The sequence below is a fragment of the Anomalospiza imberbis genome, chromosome 30 (genome assembly GCF_031753505.1).
Source record: "Anomalospiza imberbis isolate Cuckoo-Finch-1a 21T00152 chromosome 30, ASM3175350v1, whole genome shotgun sequence".
Classification (NCBI taxonomy): Eukaryota; Metazoa; Chordata; class Aves; order Passeriformes; family Viduidae; genus Anomalospiza; species Anomalospiza imberbis.
In genome coordinates, this window is record NC_089710.1 from 1,973,316 (window position 1) to 1,995,741 (window position 22,426).

The 22,426-nt window shown below is 51.1% G+C and overlaps 2 protein-coding genes and 1 long non-coding RNA gene across 3 annotated transcripts in view; 2 read left to right on the forward strand and 1 right to left on the reverse strand.

The window, feature by feature from the left end:
- The window catches only part of LOC137463846 (zinc finger protein 271-like), a 473,788-nt gene that overhangs the window by 147,048 nt on the left and 304,314 nt on the right, over positions 1–22,426 (forward strand). The window lies entirely within an intron of this gene.
- LOC137463855 (uncharacterized) lies at positions 2,325–2,932 on the reverse strand. The gene is made up of 3 exons (XR_010993989.1): positions 2,869–2,932; positions 2,622–2,771; positions 2,325–2,441 (listed from the first exon to the last, which is right to left on the reverse strand). It is a non-coding gene; the product is annotated as an uncharacterized lncRNA (long non-coding RNA).
- LOC137463850 (olfactory receptor 14J1-like) lies at positions 17,811–18,761 on the forward strand (the record flags this gene model as incomplete). Its single annotated transcript, XM_068175243.1, has 1 exon — positions 17,811–18,761. A coding segment is annotated over one exon (900 nt), but the record flags the coding sequence as incomplete, so codon positions are not given.

Consider the following 22,426-nt stretch of genomic DNA (forward strand, 5'->3'; position numbering starts at 1 on the left):
CTGACGGAGAGCAGCAGGAACAAGTGACAAGGGCTAAAGAAGGTGCACCATGCAACCAACTACCAGCAGAGGAAACTTGATACGATGTTTTCACTGACGGTTCCTGTGGAATCATAGGGATGAACTGGAAGTGGAAAGCAGCCGTATGGAGCCCCACACAACACGTAGCACAAGCTACTGAAGGAGAATGTGGATCAAGTCAACTTGCTGAAGTCAAGGCTTTTCAGCTGACCCTGGACATTGCTGAGAGAGAGAAGTGACCAAAGCTCGACCTTTATATGGATTCTTGGATGGTAGCCAATGCTCTGTGGGGCTGGCTGGAAAGGTGGAAAAAGGCTAACTGGCAGCATAGAGGAAAACGAGTCTGGGCTACTGATGAGTGGAAAGACATTGCCTCTTGGGTAGAAAATGTGTGTGTGAAAGTCTGTCATGTAGATGCCCATGTCCCCAAGAGTCGGGCTAATGAGGAACACCGAAACAAGGAGCAGGTAGATCAGGCTGCAGTGATAGAGGTGTCAAAGATAGACTTGGATTGGCAACATAAGGGGGAGTTGTTCCTAGCTCGATGGGCCCATGATGCCTCAGGCCATCAGGGCAGAGATGCCACCCACAAGTGGGCACGAGACTGAGGGGTGGATTTAACCATGGACAGTATTTCTCAGGTTATCAATGACTGTGAGACGTGTGCTGAGATCAAGCAGGCCAAGCGAGTGAAGCCCCTGTGGTATGGTGGGCAGTGGTCCAATTGCAGGTATGGGGAGGCCTGGCAGATTGACTACATCACACTGCCCCAGACACGCCAAGGCAAGCGCTACGTGCTCACAATGGTAGAAGCCACCACGGGATGGTTGGAGACTTCCCCTGTGCCTCACGCCACTGCCCGGAGCACCATCCTGGGCCTTGAAAAGTAAATCCTGTGCAGGCATGGTACCCTTGATAGGATTGAGTCAGACAACGGGACTCATTTCAAGAACAGCCTTATCAACACCTGGGCTTGGGAACATGGCATTGAGTGGGTGCACCATATCCCCTGCCATGCACCAGCTGCAGGCAAAGTGGAGAGGTACAATGGACTGTTAAAAACCACCTTGAAAGCATTGGGTGGAGGATCTTTCAAGAACTGGGAGCAGCATTTAGCAAAGGCCACCTGGTTAGTTAACACCCGAGGTTCCACCAATGGAGAGGTCCTGCCCAGTCTGAGTCCCTGAATATAGTAGACGAAGATAAAGTCCCAGTGGCACATATCAGAGGTTTGTTAGGGAAGACAGTGTGGATCAATTCTGCCGCGAGTACAGACAAACCCATTGGTGGCACTGTGTTTGCTCAGGGACCAGGTTGTACACGGTGAATAATGCAGAAATATGGAAGAACACGATGTGTACCTCAGGGAGATCTGATTGTGGGGCGAGCCTCATATGCAAATATCACTGTTTGCTGGATGTTACTGCCACTGTCTTTACATTAAACCAGACAGACCTGAGACAGATGGAAATGTGTGAATGCTGAAGGTTTGAGCAAGAGATATAGAAGGAAATGTGTGTCAAAGGTTTGAGCAAGTGAGATGGAAGGAAATGTGTCTGAGTAAGTGAAAGATGGAAGTTTTTACTTGATGGAGTTTTTACATGACGTTTGGTAGTATGTTGACGATTAGGAGATAAGGGGTGGAATGTCCTAGGGTGACGTTATGGTGCTTGCATCCCCAATCGTGTGTTCTGTTTATGCTTGATGTTATGATTTGTGCCTTTAGGACTGGCTCCGAAAAGTGAAGGTTTGTTTTGTCTTGTTATCAGCCGGCTCACCTCCCCTCACAGTGTGTGTCTAGGAGAGAGGCTAGGGCTTGCTGGCTTGCTTGTTTTCACTTTGCTCTTGCTCCTGCTTTTTGCTTTTGCCCTTGCTTTTGCTTATTAGTTAGTTTAGCTAGGCAATTCAATTTTTTCCCTGGACTGTTTTTTTTCTTTTACCTTTCCTGAATACCATCCCAACCTGCTCAGGACTGGGACCTGGGAAACACCAAGAAACACCGAGAGCCAGCATTTTGTGACCTGCAGCAGCCATCCCCAGTGCCGGAGACCGAGAACTGGGCAACCACTCCCAGCAGAGACTTTCTGAATTTGTCACCTCTTCAGTGTGGTGAAAGAGTTTTTGTCATCTGGTGTTCTTCATTTTTTTGTGCTGGGGAGTGCTTTGCCTGCTCAATAAACAGGTTGTTTCCACTACTCTCTGAGGAAATTCTTCCCGAGCCAGGTGGGGGTGGGGCTGTGGGGGTTTGCTTTCTGGGGGCTCCTTCTGAAGGTTTTCTCCCAAATTTGCCCGAAACCAGGACACATTACTACATCAGCAGGCTGTTCTTTGGTGAGATCCAGCAGGGCCCTGTCCAGCCTGTGCTCAGCAAACTGACTGGCCATGAGCCACTGGTGGATGTACCTCACCATGGCAGGCACCTGGAGAAGGCAGGGGAGACTTGGAAAGCTGCCAGAGGGAGGAATGTCCCCAGCTTCCCCAGAGAAGTGCTTCCCTTGCCACCACACTGCCATGGCCTCAAAGGCTTCCAGTGACCAGTAGGCATGGCTTAGGAGGCCAAGCAATTCCTGGGAGGATCAAACTGGCCACAGGCTGCTTACTTGCTTTGGATTGCAAAACCCCTCCTCTACGAGCATATCCAGCAGGGCAGCACAGGTCTTGGTTTTGAAGATGTGCGAATATGCTCTGAGCCCTGTGCCCATGGTGCTGGTCTCTTCCTCCCGAATCCTTTTGATGAATTTGAAAACCAGCTGTAGGAGAAAGGCAGGAAGCCAGGGATGCTCCAAGCGTGGTGCTCGGCTGAGCGGTGACAGCAGGCCCAGCCCAGCTGGGGATGGTGGCAGGTACCTGCGCTGTTCTGTGGAAGAGGCCACGGGTGTGTTCCTGCTCTTGTGTGCGCTGCACGGCTGCACCTGGCAAAGAGCGAGCGCAGCCTGAGCTGAGGGGCTGTGGGAGAGGCCGGAGAACACAGCCCAGCCCTGCGCTCCCCAGGCAGGGACAGCCCTGGGATGCCCCAGGGGATGGAGCATGGCAACTGTGGGGTGTCTGCCCAGCCCCTCTTTAGTCCTGTCCATGGGCAAGTGCCCAGGGGATGGGCTGGGATGGGCTGGGATTGGATGGGATGCCATGGGATGCCATGGGATGCCATGGGATGGGATGTGGCCAAGCTGGCTGCAGCCACCAGCCCAGCAGCCCAGCTCTGCCACTCACCCTCCTGCTGAGGCTTGAACTGCACCACCTCTTCAGGCTGCTGTGCAGGGCCAGCTCCAGGGCCTTCTTCCTCTCCTCCACCCAGGCCAGCTTGGGCACTCTCGTGGGTCTCTGCTCCATGTCAGTGATCGGATTTGTGGCTACTTGCAGGAGAGATGCCTCGGAAAAGCTCCGAGTCAGCAAGGCCTGCAGTCGTGCCTGGAAGGCACCTTCAAGAGAGAAGCCTCAGGAAGGCTACAGGACAGCAAGTCCTGCACTCTGGTCTCGAGGGCTCCTGCCACAAGGACAGGAGACTCCTGTCAAGGATTGTGGTCTAGCCTCGAGGGCACCGGTGGCAGGGATGGGAGATGCCTCTGGGGCACAGAGTCCCACGGTCTGCCCTCGAGGACACCTGCAGGAGAGCAGCCTCAGGAAGGCCATGGGTCACCAAGTCCTGTGGTCAGGCCTCGAGGTCACCTGCAGGAGTAACGCCTCAGAAAAGCTCCGGGTCAGACACGAACGAGTGCGCTGTGCGGGGGCTCCTCACGGCACTGCTCTGTCCCGTCCTGTCCCGTCGCGTGCTCCGAGCACTGTGGCGTGGTCTTGTCACCGCCAGCTCCTATGTCACCCCGTGTCACAAAGGACCCTTGGACACGCTGTCCCGTTCCATGCCACGGTGACCGTGCTGCCCCGTGTCACAAAGGGCCCCTGCACACACTGCCCCCTGCCCTGGAGCCGCCCCCAGCCCACCCAACTTGGCTCAGGTTGGAAGGAATCCCTCACCCCAAGTGTCTAAGACAGCCCGACAGGATCTTTAGGAACGGCTCAAACTATCAGCAAACGCTGCCCTGCTCTGCAGGCTCAGGGCAGCAGAAGGAGCCCTCAGGGCTGCGGATGCAGCCGCGCTGGGAAGGGCACGGGGCCTTCACAGAAGCTGGCACGGCCTCCTTGGGACACGTCCCGGCTGGTGGCCATCCTAAACCCGCGGGTGTGACACAGACAAGGAACGTGTGGGCCAGGGCAGGAATGCTGCTCTGACCCCTGGGGCCCGGGGAGCGCTGACATCAGCAGGTGTGGCACAGTCCCTGCCCAAGCAGACCTGCCACCCCCCGAGCCCTGGCAGCACCGGTGCCCGTCTCCTGCCCCAGAGACCTGTGCCCGTGGGGGGCTTCTGTGCCAGAGGGAGCCAAAGCCCACGTGCATTGGGGGCTGCGCTCCTGCCTGCAGGGGCTGTTGGCAGGAGCACCTGGAGCAACTGCTGGCAACACTTGTTCTCTGTCAGAAGCTCTTACTCCATGCTGAAATTATTTTCTCATTGCCGTTATTGCCTTCAGCACAAAAACACCTTAGCGGTGAAGGCACAGAAGAGTCTCGCAAGTAAGAATCCTCAATTCAGGAAAGCTTTACTTCCCATTGCTCAACTCAAGCAGTTCCAAAAAGTTGCCAACTTCCCAAATTAATTGGGATGGCCTGAGGAGGTGAAGAGTTGGAATTTTGCTTCCCATCTCAAAGCAGCAACTCATTTGCCTTAACCTCATCCACTGAGGGTCACTTTACAGAACATAACACTACACAAAAAAGGGAAAAAACAAGGGCCATTCTTTGGTTTTCTATGAACAGATGATAATATCCTAATTCTCTTAAGGAATAAAAGCTCTCAAGAAATGAAAGTCCACTCAGTGGTAGAAAAGTAGCTCAAAGAATTGAGTAGATGGTAAAAGGGCGAATCCTCCCCCTGGTACAGAGATCTGAGTGGCCAGTAAAGTACAGATCTGCCCTTTTGTTCCCTGCAGGAGAATCAGGACCATGAAGAGTAAAAGTCACAGATATTCCTTCTGCCCTCCCTAACCAAAGCTGTGCCAAAGCACAGATGCTGCCTTCAAACTGACTCAAATTCCAGCCTAGACCTCTCACCTTCCAGACAACTCCTTCTCCAACACCCCACCAGCACCAAGCCCCCCAAACTCCCGCACAGAAGCCCTCAACACCCCGCCAGGAGCCCCAGCTGTCCCCGTCCCTCCGCAGAGCTTTCCCACCCTCCAGCAGACGCCCTGGTTCCCTGCAGGTGCCGTGGGATGGCACTCAGGAGGATCTGCTCCAAGGCCTTCCCCTGGAGCACGCTCAGGCTGCCAGGCCTATGGATCCTGGATCATCCTTCCCACCGAGCCTTCCTGTGCACGGCTGCTCCATTTGCACCTTTGCGCTCAGCTCGGACTTCTCCACTTCACCAGGAGTGCTGGGAAAGGATGGAGAGCAGCCTGGCAAGCTCTTTCTGCAGCTCCCTCTTTACCCTGGGGAGGGAGAACATTCCACAGGAAAGCAACTGGTGCCACAAGGAGCGGGTGGCCTCAGGCACCTTTGGGGATGGAACAAGGCCTTTGTTTGACATGAGTAAGCACAAGCAATTCACATGAGTAAACAAGTAATTAGCACAGACATACCTAAGTACTTAGCAGCAGTTAGCATAACAAAAACCTGGCAGGCCTAACTTGACATGAGAGTGACCTGACAAAAAGCTTTAGACACAGTCTACCAGAAGAACTAAGGGCAAGTGTGGAATCAGCCCTGTGCAGGGAAGCCCTGAGGAAGACTTTGTGCTGCTTTGGGGCATCCAGACCGCTCCTGGCCAGGGCCTGGACATCAGCTTCAAGTATGGGAATCTGACACAATGTATTTCTAACCGCCTGCCTATGGAATCACCTCAGCAGTGTAAAGATGGATGGTGATTTTGATACAACTCCTACATCAACCCACTGAAATTTATATGTGGCAGAGAAACACTTCAGTGGGGTGCTGACCCCTGTCCTCCAGCCAGGTCAATAAAAGGGCTTTTGGCTGACAATGCATTTGTATGATGATTTCTTTGAATGAGGAAGTCCCCTCAGGACTGCTATATCCTGAGGGAACACCGTTGGCCTTGGCCTGTAGGCACCTGCACAAGCTTAAAATCAGCTGCCTCAGCTTCCAGGACCTCTCTTGGCCGGTATCCTGACGTGGATGCAGGACTGCTGTGAGGCACTGCTGGGACCCAGCGGGACAGGACCGGCTGTCTCATGTCCACGTAGCATGCCTTACACAGCCAGGGCCATGGCTAGATGAACTGAGATGATTCCACTGCCTCAGTGGTTCGGGCTTGACCCCTGGGAGTTTCTGAATCCAGTAAATCGCTGGATAGATAAAGGGGATGAACGGGTTTATTTAGAGGGGCTTTACTGGACCTCAGCTGGTGTGGAAGGGGCTAACAGCGGGTGTGTTAGCTAAAGAAGTGCAAAGAAGTTGAGAAGTAAGAAGTTGATTAGGAGTTTTTTTAAGGTTGCTATTAAGGAGACTAAGAGAAGAGAGGAATTGAAGAAAGATAAAGAGGAAACTTTGTAACTAAACAAAGCATTATTTAAAAGTCAATTAAAGTCACTGTTACTTTTCACTCATAGTGTTATGTTAATTTACTGTAGTCAATAGTTAAAGTAGAAGAAGTATAAACAATTAGAAGTGTATAAAAAGTCAACCATCTTCGATAATAAAGAGTTGCCATCTAATACTGCTTAATGCCTCTACTTGGTATCGCAACCGCCTCAGCAGTGACAAGCTGGTAATGTAGTTTCTCTAGATGGGAAGCAGGCTGCTGTGGAGAATTTAGAAATTCACGAAGGAGTAAGTGGAATAGCCTGCCTTTGCGGGCAGTTCTTGGGAGCCTTGGGCACCTTGAGAGACTGGCACCATCCATGGGCACTATTGCAATGCGGAGTTTGTGAGAGGCGTTGGTACCGCTGTTCCGCAGGCGGCAGGGCACATGCTCTGAGTGTGGACAGAGGTTTCCTAATCAAGCCGATATTGAACCTCAGATTTTAAAGCTTGTGTGTGGAAAATCACATCTGGTACCTGTAACCTGGGGTTGCATGTGGGAGGAGAATTGGGAAAGGACTGTGAGGCTTTGTGAAGAGAGTTTTGGGTGGAAGTGAGAAGGAGAAGGAGATAATGGGAACTCACCAGAGCAAAGAAGTTCCCCGAGCTAGCCCTTTGGGATGTATCTTAACCCACTGGAAAGAAGTCACCAGTAAGGTGAGATTGGAGAACAAGAAAGATTTAATCCAATGCTGCATGAGGAGTGGCCATTATACAGGCTGGAAGACTGAGCCAAGTGGCCAGCTGCCGGAACTTTAGATTGTAATACCTTGTTGCAGTTAATGCTGTTTTTAAGACAGGAAGGAAGTAGGATGAGGTCTCTTCTGCTGGTATGTTTCTCCCCTTATGAAATCATCTGGAATGGGAGACGGGCTGTGGGCTCAGCACTCCCTCAGACCCACTGGTGTTAGCCCTTGAGAAGGAAAACAAAGGAAATAGAGGGCAAATTAAGCAATGTTGCTCAGCATGCAGAAAGGATAGCCATGTACCAAATCAGATAAGGTCTACCGTGCTGCAGCTCAAGAAAAAGATACAATACATTTGCTGAAAGTGCCTCCTAGGAGACGGGAGGATGAGGATGAAGATGAGGTGGACTTTCCAAAAAAATAGGACTTAGGCATGGAAGGGACATCCGCTCAAACCCACTCTCCTCCTGGAAGTCCGGTTTAGTCCAGAACCAGGAGACAAGCAGTGTTACAGGCCACTCTGCGAGAGGCAGTGGGACCGGAAGGAGGGAGACTGATGGTTAAAGTACCATTCTCCACCCCTGATCTAGAGGCATGGGAAAGGATTGCTAAAATTACCACAGCAACCTGATACTTTTTGCGAAGCATTTACGATATGTTATCAAACAACACAACCCAGATTGGAGAGACACCCAGTTATTACTGGATACTTTCACTGAAACAGAAAAGCAGCTGATCCTGAGAAGGGGCTTTGGCAGAGGATAACTGTAAAAGCTGGTGATTGGATGTAAGAGAATTTTTCCCTCTCCAAGGGACCCTAAATGGGATCCAAATATATTGGCAGAGTTACAGAAATTAGCAGATTATCAAGATTGGATAGCACTGGGAGTGGAGAGAGCTATCCCAAAGACCAAAAATTGGTCTGTCCTGTATTCTGTTAAGCAGGGGCCTTCCGAGACTCCATCTGAGTTTCTAGAATGTCTAAGGGATGCTATGCATCGCCATGCATCATTAGACCTGGGGTCTGAGATAGGAATTGTGGTGCGGAGAATCACAAATGGGACATCTTGCCATGATCACTATGATCAAGTGAAACCAATTTTATTGTACAGAGGCCTGTATTTATAATAAGTTCTGCTGTGCACGAGTCTCTAGCTAATACATGATTGGTTAATCCTAGCTGTTTATGTGTCTAAAATTAAATGCTGGTTGGATCACCTGATTCTTGACGCGTCTTGCTTTGGTTGTCTGACCCACCCTGAGTTCTCTTTTTTATTTTGCTGACAACTTTGCCGACTCCTCTGACTTCTTCTTCTTTTCCTGTCGTCAAGGATTCACTGACCCCGTTTCTTGAACTGGCTACTTTGTTACCAGAAGGCTGGATTGTGCATCTGCTGAATGTGTCCATTGTCCTGCAAAAAATCCTCAACAGGGGATGTCCTATTAGTTCCACAAGCAGGGTGCAATCTATTAGGGTGGGATTTACAGGTGCAGTTAGACATTGGAGTACTCCCAGAGGAAGGAAAAATGGTGGTTAAGCTATTCAAATTAACGGAAGAGAATGAGGACAAAATTCATGAGATGGCGTGGGCATAACCGAAAAATCGAGGTAAATTGAACATGAAACCTATAGTAATAAAAATAGTTGATGAGAACCATCCAGTTCAGGTATGACAATACCCACTCTCCCTTGAGGGGAGATGAGGACTGCAGCCAGGGATCCAGGACCTACTTGAGGAGGGGACATTAGAGCCATGTATGTCCCCCAAATACACCCATATTACCAGTAAAGAAGTCAGATGGGACTTACAGGCTTGTCCAAGATTTAAGAGAAGCAAACCAAAGAACAGTGAATTGGTACCCAGTAGTGCCTAAGCCCTGTACACTACTGAGCAATATCCCCCCAGCACACCAGTGGCTTAGAGTGATAGACATAAAAGATGCTTTTTGGGCATGTCCACTGGCAGGAGAAAGCAGGGATATATTTGCTTTTGAGTGGGAGGACCCCGATTCAGAGAGAAAGCAACAGCTTTGGTGGACCAGGTTACCACAAGGGTTTTCCAAATCCCCAAACCTATTTGGTCAAGGCTTGGGAGAAGTACTAAAACTCTTCTCCATCAAACCTGAGATAAAGCTCATCCAGTATGGAGATGATTTGTTTCTCTCAGGACAGGAAGAAAATGAAGTTTGAGAATCCACCATAGCATTATTAAATTTTCTGGGGGACCAAGGACTTTGAGTATCAAAAGGGAAACTCCAGTTTGCAGAGAGGGATGTAAAATGCCTGGGACATGTGATTTGTCAAGGGAGCCGGCAGCTGAACCCTGAGAGAATTGCAAGGATAGCCTCACTCCCACGGGCAAAAACTAAGAGAGAAGTCAGAAGGTTTTTAGTCCTGTTGGGATATTGCAGGCTATGGATTGAAGCATACATGCAGGCCATCAGGTTCTTGTTTGAAAAGTTAGCAGAAGAAGAGATTAGGTGGGAAGACGACGACAAGCAAATTTTGAAACTTTAAAGCCAAAATTAGTCAGTGCAGCAGCACTGAGTCTTCCTGCCTTAGACAAACCCTTCCATCAGTTTGTGGATATAGAAAAAGGGGCAGCACATGGAGGGTTAGCCCAGGACCGGGGAGGATCCAGGAAACCAGTGGCCTGTTTATCAAAACTGCAAGACCCTGTCAGCTGGGGGTGGCCAACCTGCATTCAGGTGGTGGCAGCGAGCGCCCCACTCGTAGAAGAAAGCAAAAAATTAACCTCTGGGGGAAAATTGAAAATATATACCCCACACTCAGTAAGGAGTATCCTCAGCTAAAAGGCTGAGAAATGGCTCACTGATTCCCAAGTACTAAAATATGAAGCCATCTTAATAGATAATGGTTTAGAGCTAGTCGTGAGTAACCAACTCAGCCTTGCCCAGTTTTAGATGGAAAACCTGGTGAGGAATTAATATATAATTGCCTAGAAGTTATAAACTATCAAACTAAAGTAAGAGAGGACCTAACAGATCAACCACTCCAAGGTGGAAAACGATTGTACAGCGATGGATTTTCACGGGTAATCCAGGGCACAGGGTATTGGGGTGAGCTATAGCAGATGAAGAGTTAGTGGCCCTAGAAAATGGAAAGTTACCTTCCAACTGGTCAGCCCAAGCATGTGAGTTGTATGCCCTAAAGTGAGCTCTGGAAATATTCACACAGAAAAGAGAAACAATACATACAGACTCAAAATATGCTTTTGGAGTACTGCATACCTTTGGAAAAATTTGGGAAGACAGTGGGCTATTAAATTCAAGGGGAAAGGAACTAAAAACTTATTTTAGAAGTGTTAGAAACCTTACAATTACCAGAAGAAGTGGCAGCAGTATATGTTAAAGGACATAAAAAATGAGTGACTCAAGAAGCACGAGGGAACCATTTAGCAGATTTAGATGCTAAGAATGCAGCTGTATCAGGGACAGAAAAACTAATGATAGCATTAACCCCCATGAGAGAAATGGAAGAAGTCTGCATATTCAGTGAGACAGAAGAGAAAGAATTCCTCAAAACAGGAGCCAAGAAAGAAAATAAAGGGAAGTGGAGATTAGCAGATGGGAGGCAAATGTTGAATAAACCCCTTGCCAGGAAAATGCTAGAAGGCATACATGGAACAACACACTGGGGTACACAAGCACTAAGTGATCAATTACTAAGGGACTGGGGCTGCATAGGAATTTTTTGGATAGCTAAGCAGGTAATTGAAAGGTGTGAGATATGCCAACAAGTAAATGAGAAGGTCATGAGGAAAACACCAGGGGAGAGCGAGAACTAGCCTTACAGCCCTTTCAAAACATCCATGGAGACTTTACCGAGCTTCCCCAGGTACAACGGTGGAAGTTTTTACTAGTGATAGTAGGTGACCTGACTCATTGGGTAGAGACGGTACCCACGGTTAAAGCCAATGCCAATGTTGTGAGTAAAACACTTCTAGAATCAATCATTCCCCGATAGGGGATGGTGAACAGGATTGATTCAGGCCAAGTGTAAGAGGCCGTCTGAAGCCCCCACATTTGTGTACCGATTGCCACAAGGAGAAACCCCCTTCCCCACTACAGTTCCAGCTTGGAGAGAGCGGCAGTGCAGGTGCAGCTGCTGCACTGTTACGTTAGCTGTTCCGAACAAGGCCTGGCAAGGACTTGGCAAGGACTTGGCAAGGAATCGGCAAGGACCTGGCATGAACACAGCAAGGAACGGCCTACTGCATATTTGTCCACTCTCCTTCTGAAGCCGAATGAACTTTTGGCGTGACTCTAGTGGTCTCTCACTGAAGACCTCTCATCTACCCCATTACCACTGTGACAGACGGACGGAGATCGAAAACCCTCCTCCCAAGGACTGAGACTGAGACCCCTACCACAGGGAGTGGGGAAACCACTAATGACATGACCTGTTCTTCTTCAGTAATTCCAGTGGACTTATTCTTCATTGTGTTTGTCCTGCTTCGGTGGTTTCAGTGGACTCACTTGTTCTCCTGCAGCAATTACAATAGACTCTCATTGTCCTGCATGTTCCCCCCTTTTTTCCTCCATGGAGTATAACTGGACCCCTGAGTTGACCAGAACTTTGAAGACTTCCCCGACACGACCAGACGGATCCCCATTGTCCGGACCGGTGAGGATCTCGCCTGTGTTGGTAGCTATTCCCATCCCCCTCTTTTCTCTCTCTCTCTCTATCCTTTTATCTCCTTTCTGATCCCCACTATCGCATTTACTGTTTTGGCCCCTAATAAAGGTGCATTTGTTGTGATTAACTGATAGTCCCTTGTTGTTTGCCTTTTTGCACTTTTGGGATCGGTGAAAAGAACCATCACGACACCCCGCACAAGCGGATCATGACACCAAGGAACTCATTTCACCTCTAAAATATTGCAAAAAGTTGTTCAAACCCTGGGAGTAAATGGGAATTACACACTCCATGGCATCCACAGAGTTCTGGTCACACTGAGAGGATGAATCAAACTCTTAAAAGAGCTCTAGATAAGCTGATGATGGAAACCCGAATGTCATGGATAAAATGTCTCCCTTTGTCCTTATTAAGACTTAGAACTCAACCCCAGTCAGATCTGGGGGTGTCACCCTATGAAATGATGTTTGGGTTACCCTTTTTGACCTCACCCCAGAGGGTTGCAATCTATGAGGAAGGGGAAGCCAATGCCAAGAAATATGTTATGTCTATAGCAGAAACCTTAGAAGGGCTAAGACATAAAGGGGCAATTTCTCAAACAGCCACCCTGGATTTCAGAATCCATAATATTAATTCTGAGGATTTGATCAAGTAATGATCAAGTCATGGAGAGATCAGCCTTTAACTCCTCAATGGGAAGGTCCCATTCAGGAACTGCTCACCACCAAATCGGCCGTGTGAACTGCAGAGTGGGGATGGACTCATGCCAACAGATGGACTCAGGCCAACAGAGTTACAGGCCCTGTAGGAAAAACACAATGAGTGGACTGTAACATCCAGACCAGGTGAAACAAGATTGACTCTCAGGCAGAGACTGAGAGACAAACAGAAAAACACCAAGACGCCCAAAGTCAAGCTTCCACCAACCAATTTGAGAACTGTCTTCCTGTTTTAATGGGTGAGAATTACCAGCACCTGTTGAGGGGAAGTACACAAGGGACTGTAAGAGGTAATGGGACAGCTTCTTTAAGAAAATAAGACAAAGGAAGGAGGGCACGACCCCTTTGTTTGCTACCAAGAAGATGGCATAGCCCTGCTGTGGGTAGCAACCCTGTAGTTATGGTAAGGTAGGGACAAAAGGCCATATCGGACCACTGTCATTCCCCAACTGTCTTTGAATACAACAGGGACTGGAGGGTGAGACCGAGGTGGCCTCTGGACCCCTAAGATACACTGACTATGGGTAACAACCACACAGGCATTATAGATGGGAGTCAAAGCCATCCTGGACCTCTGTTAGGCCCTTTTGTCCATTCCAAATAAGTGTGTCTAAGGAAAACCTGAGATTTTTCTCCTGTTCCCGCTGTCCTTGCCCACATCAACAGATGCTAGTATGACTCATTCAAGAGAGAGAGAATTTTTTAATTAAATGTTCAAGAAAAATGACATATAGAAAAATAAAAGGGGGGTTTGTTATAGATGGGTAATCCTGTTGTTGACTCTTACAATTAAGGGGTGAATATTAAGTATATGTTAAGAGAAGTTGTGTAGGTGTATAGTTGTCTTTCCCTTCCCCCTTGCATTGTTATCGTGGGATGCCCTCAGTAGTCAGGGCATTTGGGAGGGTCGGCTTGTTGCTATGGCAGCGCCTGAGCTCCAATCAAGCTGTAAGAAAGTGATCTCCACCACTGGACAGCGAAGGAGGAGCGGATTGACAAGACTTTGGGAGGGGCTGGAGGTATTAAAGACAGAACATCCATTTTGTAGATGAGCACATGGTGACTGAATCCTTTGCTCCTGGCACTGTATTCTTTACTTTATTCACTCTTCTGTTGTATTTTGATAAGGTCTTAATAAAACCATATACATTTTTGAAAGTGAAAATTGTTTCTCACATGGGGTTGGGGAATGTGGGGTAAGGTTGTCCACACTGGGTCAGACCTCAAGGTAAAACTTCTCTGACCTGGCCAGACCTCCTTAGGAGCGGCCCTACATCAATATCAATCACAGAATGCAGCAATCAGCTCTTCTCAAAAGAGAACAGCAATAAAAGACACTCTTTAAAATAGGAATACATATTTCTTAGAAGCTCTTTCAAATATTTCTCAATAACTGTAAAAGGAAAACTTCTTAATAAACTACATTAGATCACAGGGGAATCAAGGCAGAGCCATGGCTTCTCAGGATTTACTTGATCCTAATGAGCCCCGTGGAGCATTTGGAGCTGAGCCCTGGAACCTCAGGGCACAAGAGGAGATTGCACAAACCTTTCCATGAGTCAAAGTCAGAAGAAAACCCCGAACTGTCTCAAGGCATTAATGGGACCCACAATGGTCCATCCCCAATGCAGGCTCCTCATGGACTCCTTGGAGGAGAGAACTGGAGGCCAGGATGGCAAAAAAACCTCTCGGAGACTCAGTGTGGAAAGGACAATCCAAAGTAACTTAAATTCTTTGAGTATCTCAAAGCATCAATGAGCCCCACTGAGTGTCAGTGCAAAGCTCTCAAGGGACTCGTTAAAGCAGATAATTGGGGCCATGATTGCACAAAACTCTCACAGAGACTGGATCAAAAGGGAAACACCAAGTACCTTAAATGAACTGAAGTACCTTGAAGCATTAATGAGCCCCACTGAGTGTTGTTCCTGACAAAGCCTCTCCAGGGACTAATTACAGCAGATAATTGGAGGCCATGATTGCACAAAGCTCTCAGAGACTCCAAGGCAAAAGCCAAAGCCAAAGTGCTTTGAAAAACCTGCAGTCCCTGGGAGCATGAAGGAGCCCCCAGGGCCATTCCTGAGCAAGGCTCCCCAGGGACTCCTTCCAGCAGATCCTTGAGGCCACTGGGATGTGGGCTAGGGGGGGATGTGAGGGCAGGACAAGGGGCTGACAGTGCCCAGCCTGGCTGGGGCTGTGCCAGGAGGCCCCAGTGCCTCAGGACAAGGTGTCTCCTGACAGCCCTTGGTGGCACAGAGCCTGCTGTGCCCCAGGGCACCAAGACTTGGCTTCTCTTTGTCCCCACCTGTCATCAGTGCCTCCAGTTCTCTGCTCTGCCTGGGGCCTGGGGACACTTTCTCAGTCGTGTCCCTCAGTGGGACCCATTAAAAGTTAAAGAAACTTTGGAGTTGGATTCTGACTTGGAGATCTGGAGAGGTTTCTGCAGCTCCCTCTCAGGGCCTGATGTTCAGGGCCTGAGCACAAAGCCCCAGAGGGTCATTAAAGTCCTTGTGCTGTGTCTGTGCTGCTGAGCTGGGCCGGGCTCCTGGCACAGAGGGTGATCCTGGCAACCAAGGAGAGCTTCAAAAGCACATTTCTCTGGATGAGCAGCTCTTCTCCCTGCCCAGCAGGGCTGGGGCACTGCCTGCAGCCAGCCCGGGCACAGCACAGAGGCACAGAGAGCTTCCATCAGTCAGGGCTGGGAAGGTGCTGAGAAGTGCCTGGGGCAGAATCCCTGGCAGCCCTTGGCACAGGAACCTCTGGCTGCAGGACAATGCAGCTGCAGCTCCTGGAGTGATCTCCTACAGCTGGAACATCCCAATGCCCACAGGCCCTGTGAGTACATTCTCTGATCATCTCTTGTGCAGAGCAGCCAGGGGTGCCCAGGGCTGTCCTGCAGAGCAGGGTCCTGCAGCCCAGGGCGCTGTGCTGGGCCAGGGACTCTGCTGCCTGCCAGGGACAGCTCTCAGCCGGCCCGGGGAGCTGCTCCCAGTGCTGGAGAGAAGCTGTGGGGGGAAGGAGCCACCCTGAGCAGGGCAGATGCTGCTGCTGAGAGCTGCTGGCTGGGGCAGGGCTGCTCCCAGCTCCAGACCAGCCTGGGCACAGCTCTTGAGGACACTTCCCAAAGAAGGTAAACCTGGGATTGCTGTAAAGCTCAGGAGCTTTCCTGAGAGTGTTTTCAATTTCCTGCTTGGAGAAGGATGAGAGAAAAAGATTTTTTCCTTTTATAAATTTTTAATATATTTGTAGGTCTGTAAATTACTATTATATAGTTATAAAACTATAATCCTTACTTTACTCTATTAAACACTTAATTGGCTCTATTAAAGTTCTATTATATACTTCTATAACTACAATCCTTAATTAACTTTAGAACATTTCCTAATCTTTTTCTTAGATTTTAGGACAATAAGCTGACCTTCTAAACACAGTCCTGTATTTCTGTATAGTCTTATTATCAGGAAGAGGACATAGAAGAAGAACATTTTGGTTTTTGAATGTGCGCAGTGATAACAAAAACTGGGGCATAGAAGTCCTTAGACCTACTCCAATGGGTTGAGCCAGGGGTGTGTAACTGGGGCAACTGAATCTCCTATTGGATGTTCCTGTTAAATATCCTAATTAATCAACCTTAATGAATTGTTGAAATCAGGGACTGGGTTTGCCTCATCCCCACTGGGACACCTGGAAACTTCCAATAAAGGTCTGGTCTTTACTGTTCTAACACTGTTGCAAAGGATTTTTTTTTCTCTTTTGATTGTAGACAACAGAGGGATGAGAGAAGCAGAACAGGAATTGTGATCCCAGGATCACAGAACATTCTGAGTTGAAAGGGACACACAGGATCATCAAAGGAATGTTTGAACATTTACAGAGACTCCAGAACTGTGACTTTGGGTGGTCAGTCTCTCTGCTGGCAGCCTCCCAAAGGGCCTTCAGCCACTCCTCAGCCCTGGACAGCAGCAGCATCACCTTTGCAGGGCCCAGCAGGGCTCTCCTGAGCTGCCCTCGCCCAGCTGCACACAGACCCTGCCCCAGCCAGGGCCCTGCACACAGGCAGGTTTCTGTAGGGCCGGGCCGAGGGCACACAGGGTGGGATGGGCTCTGTGAGCGCTGGCAGGGACAAGGCACCTCTCAGGAGGGAATGTCCAGGCCCAGGGAGATGCGCAGGGAAGCAGAGGGGGCTGAACAGAGCAGTGGGGGGGCAGGAGGGCACTGTTGGTGTGTGGGAGGTGCCGGGCACAGCTGGGCACGGGAACACTGTCCTGAGTGCCCGGCTGTCTCTGCCCTGCCCTCTCAGGCACAGCACCACAACATCTTCTCCTGTTTCTGCACTCCCCTGATATTGTCAGTGTTTTCTGGTGCTCTCAGGGAGGCTCTGGCATTTGCAGCAGCTGAGTCAGGCACTGCCCTTGGCATTCCTGCCAGGCAGGGCTGTCCATGGGAATGGGATGTCCAAGCTTCCCTGGGACCTGTGGGGCTGTGGGCAAAGCAGTCCATGGGAAAGGGGAATGAGCTGAGCCCCTCCCTGAGATCCCATCATGGGCACAAGGGGGATCTCCTTGCTGTGCCCTTCCCAGCTCTGAGCTGCCCTCCTGGGTGCAGAGCTGTGCCAGAGCCTCTGGGAGTTCCCTGAATGTCCCACGGGGAAGTGCCAAGCTGCCACAGCTGAGGAAATGCTGCTGGGTTGGCCAAGGGAGCCGTGAGTGTCCTTGGCACAAGGGGGTGCTGAGAGCTTGCCCAGAGACCTTTGGAGAGGGTGAGACATTCAGGGATCCCTCTGCTCTGGGCAGGGTCTGGTTTATCCCAGGGTGACCCGGGAGTGTGATTGTGCTCTGATTCCAGCCAAAGGTGCAAAGCCAGGGCAGTTGGGAACAAGCCCATTCAGCCCCTCACCTGTCCTCATCCACAGGGAATCCTTTGCCTCTCACATTTCTCAGTGGCAAACGCTGAGTGCAGCAGAAATGCTGGTGATTTCTGACCTCAGAGAGCCAGGAATGATGTGTGGGTGGGAAAACAATTCCTAAACCAGCTACTGCCAGCCTCTCTTGACTTGTCACTGTCCTTTCTCCATGAACAGGTCCCCATGTGCAGCCACAGCCAATGTCCAACAGCAGCTCCATCAGCCACTTCCTCCTGCTGGCACTGGCAGACACGCGGCAGCTGCAGCTCCTGCACTTCTGCCTCTTCCTGGGCATCTCCCTGGCTGCCCTCCTGGGCAACGGCCTCATCATCAGCGCCGTAGCCTGCGGCCACCACCTGCACACGCCCATGTTCTTCTTCCTGCTCAACCTGGCCCTCAGCGACCTGGGCTCCATCTGCACCACTGTCCCCAAAGCCATGCACAATTCCCTCTGGGACACCACCACCATCTCCTACTCAGGATGTGCTGCCCAACTATTTTTTTTCACTTTTTGCGCTACAGCAGAGCTTTTCCTCCTGACCATCATGTGCTACGACCGCTACGTGTCCATCTGCAAACCCCTGCACTACGGGACCCTCCTGGGCAGCAGAGCTTGTGCCCACATGGCAGCAGCTGCCTGGGCCAGTGCCTTTCTCAATGCTCTGCTGCACACAGCCAATACATTTTCCCTGCCCCTGTGCCATGGCAATGCCCTGGGCCAGTTCTTCTGTGAAATCCCACAGATCCTCAAGCTCTCCTGCTCACACTTCTACCTCAGGGAACTTGGGCTTCTTGCAGTTAGTGCCTGTTTGGCATTTGGCTGTTTTGTGTTCATTGTTTTCTCCTATGTGCAGATCTTCAGGGCCGTGCTGAGGATCCCCTCTGAGCAGGGACGGCACAAAGCCTTTTCCACCTGCCTCCCTCACCTGGCCGTGGTCTCCTTGTTCCTCAGCACTGCAGCATTTGCTCATCTGAAGCCCCCTTCCAGCTCCTCCCCATCCCTGGATCTGGCGGTGTCAGTTCTGTACTCAGTGGTGCCTCCAGCCCTGAACCCCCTCATCTACAGCCTGAGGAACCAGGAGCTCAAGGCTGCAGTGTGGACACTGATGACTGGATGGTTTCAGAAACATTAAACTCCTGGCCAATTTCTACAAATCACTTGAAATAAAAGTAATATTTGATACTTTTTGTTGCTTTGGTTGTGGGCTTTTTTACTTTGTTTTAGTTTTTTCATCTTTTCCCCAAAGAAATGTCATATTTTGTGCCATTTCTCATTTTGTTTCTTTCCCCCTTCATTGTGGCCACAGACTGTGTCAATGAGGGGCTGTGCTCTTGGTGGCTTTAAAGGAACTAAAGGATGTCCCAGCAGAGTTTTCTGCAGAGATGCCCTTTTGTTGCCTTCTCTGGAGCTGCAGCAGCAATGTCTGTGTGCAGAGCTGGGGGCAGATCAGTGCTGGCACAGCAGCTGTGCCCAGCAGCAGCAGCACTTGGTGTTGCCAGTGCTGCTCCCGTGGCCCTGCCCCGCTGCCCTGGTGGCCCTGGTGTTGCTGCAGGACCTGAGTGCTCTCGGGGCCGGGCACAGTCCTGGGGGTGGCAGTGCCGGGGCTGCAGCAGGGACAGCCCATGGGCACTGCTGGGGCAGCGCTGACGCCTCAGGCCAGGGCCTGGGGGCTCCAGGCTCCTTGCCCAGGCTCTCTCAAGAACACGGCCAGGCCAATGCTCAGCACAGAAAACCCCCGTGAGGAGCCCCAGGCTGGCCGTGGGCAGGCTGGGGGCAAACAGCATGGCTGGTGCTCTGCAAGGGCCCTGGGGGAGACGGGAAGGAGCAGCAGAGCAGGGGCTGATCCATCCCCAGTGCGCTGGACAGCCCAGGGCAGCGTCCCAGAGCGTCCTCATGGAGCTGCCAACAACACCCCCCTCTGCAGCCCTGGCCTCTCCCCCAGCTCACACAGGTGCCGCATCCTTGCAGGCACAGCCACGGCAGCGCTGGCTCAGGAGCCCCTGTTTGCATTGCACACAGCAGGCGGGAGCACCCCCATGCTGCTGCTGTGGGGACATGAACCTGAGCGAGCACAAATGCCATCAGCCCCTGGGACCAGGAAGGGCTGGGGGACGCCAGGGAAACCACTCAGCTTTGTCCTGGCCTCTGCAGCCAGCCAGAAAGTTTGTTCCCATCAGCTGGGAGTTTCCTGTCCCACTGCAGACGCTGTTGCTCAGAGCCAGGGCTGCCTGGCAGCCACCCCCAAACTGCCCTGAGCATTTCCTTGGCTTCTCCTTTGCTTTCTTTCCTCTTTCTGCTACAAATTTCTTCCCATTGCCCACCCCTGTTCCCTCCCCTGCAAACAGCCCATCCCTGGTTGCCCTTTCCTTTCTGGCCCCACTCCCCATTCCAGTTCCTGACTTGGCACCATGGGAACGGCCCTTGGGGAGCAGGATCATCCCACAGGTGCTGCAGGAATTGTCTGCAGGCTCCTGCAGTGCCTCGTGCTGCTCCCTTGCCAGAGGCAGCCCAGGCCAGGGGGGCACATCTGGGCTGCTGTGTCTGGCTGTGGGGCTCCCTGTTCTGGGCAGTGAGGAGGGGCTGCAGAGGCTCTGCAGGACTGACAGGATGGGCTTTGGGGCTGTGAGGAGAAGCTGAAGGACCTGGGCTGCTGGAGCTTCTGAAGAGGAAGCCTAGGGCTCCTCCTGCAACTGCTCCAAGGGTGGTTTCAGAGAATCACAGAATCAGCAAGGCTGGAAAAGACCTTGGAGATCATCAAGTCCAACCTGTGCCCTGACACCGCCTTGTGTCCCCTGAGCCTCCTCTTTTCCAGGATAAACAACCCCAGCTCCCTCAGCCACTCCTCACAGGACTTGTGCTCCAGACCCCTCACCAGCCTTCTTGCCCTTCTCTGGACATGCTCCAGCCCCTCCATGTCCTTCCTAAATTGGGGTGCCCAGAACTGGGGACTCGAGGTTGCTGCCCAACCAGTGCTGAGCACAGGGGAAGAATCACTGCCCTGCTCCTGCTGGCCACATCATTCCTGATCCAGGCCAGGAGCCATTGGCCTTCTTGGCCACCTGGGCACACGGCTGGCTCATGTCCAGCCTGCTGTCCATCAGTCCCTGCAGGTCCCTTTCTGCCTGGCTGCTGTCCAGCCACTCTGTCCCCAGCCTGTAGCTCTGCAGGGGTTGTTGTCTCCAAAGTGCAGGACCCGGCACTTGGACTTGTTAAACCTCACCTTGTTGGATTTGGGCCCTGGATCCAGCCTGTCCAGGTCCCTGTGCAGAGCCCTCCTGCCTTCCAGCAGATCAACACCCCCTGACAACTTGGTGTCACCATGGTTCCATGAGGCCCCAGAGTGTCCCAATGGTCTCCATGATTCCATGAGGCCTCCCAGTGTCACAATGTCCCTCTGGTGTCACAAAGTCCCTTGGATCCTTGGGCCCTGCAGTGTCACAATGGCACCGTGGTGCCCCAGGGCCCTGCAGTGTCACAATGGATCCTTGGTTCCATGAGGTCTGGCAGGGCAGCAATGCTCTCCTTGGTTCCCGCTGTCTCCCACGCCTCCCACTGTCAGGCTATAGAAGGACACCTGGCCGATGAAGGGGAGTGGGGGTGGGTACCTACTCGAGGAGGTAATAATAAAAATCTCTCCCAACCCCCCTCTCCCAAGCCAGGTGCCACTTCAGATTCGGTATGATCCCCTGGATCTGGAGAGTCAGCCAGGTGGTTTAGAAGAAAATTATCTGCCCAGTGAGCCTCCCAGTTATGATTCATCTGTGAGACAGATCAGCACCTCTAACATCAAAAAGGAAAGAAGCGTAATCGTGGTGGGTGAGTCCCTCCTGAGGGGAACAGAGGGCCCCATATGTCGACCAGACCCACCCCACAGAGAGGCTGCTGCCTCCCTGGGGCCCGGGTACGGGATATCACTGACACACTGCCTGGGCTGATTCAGCCCTCTGATTATTACCCACTGCTGATACCCCAGGCTGGCAGTGATGAGATTGAAAAGAGGAGTGTCAGGGCAATTAAAAGGGACTTTAGGGCATTGGGTCAGGTGGTTAATAGGACAGGGGCACAGACAGTCTTTTCCTCAGTCCCTTTGGAGTCTGAGAAAAACGGTGAAAGCAATAGGAGAGCTCACATTATCAACGAGTGGCTCAAGGGTTGGTGTCATCGACAAAATTTGGGATTCTTTAATCATGGGGCAACTATTACAGCACCTGGCCTGCTTGGACCAGTCGGGCTCCATCTTTCTGTGAAGGGCAGAAGAATTTTAGCTCTTGAACTGTCAGAACTCTTTGAAAGGGCTTTAAACTAGGTCTGAAGGGGGAGGGAGATGTAGCTGGTTTGTCTGGAAGCAGGCTCATGGGTGGTAAGCCTGAGTTAGGGGTGAAATCAGCAGCCCAGCTGAGGTGCATGTACACCAATGCACACAGCATGGGTAACAAACAAGAAGAGCTGGAGGCCATGGTGCAGCAGCAGAGCTATGATGTAATTGCCATCACAGAAACAGGGTGGGACAACTCACATGGCTGGAGCACTGCACTGGATGGCTGTTATCGTCCACCCAACTGGGAAGAAGAGGTGGATAACTCATTCTCTAAGCAGCTAGAGAATGTTTCAGGATCATCAGCCCTTGTTCCTGTAGGTGACTTCAATCTGCTGGACATCAGCTGGGAACTTAATGCAGCAGAAAAAAGGCAGTTCCAGAATTTTTAGAGTGCATGGAGGAAAATATTTTGTTGCATCTGGTGAGTGAGCCCACCAGGAGAGGGACTATGTTGGATCTGTTGTTTGTAAATAGAGATGGGCTGGGGGGAGATGTGGTGGTTGGAGGCCGCTTGGGGCACAGTGATCATG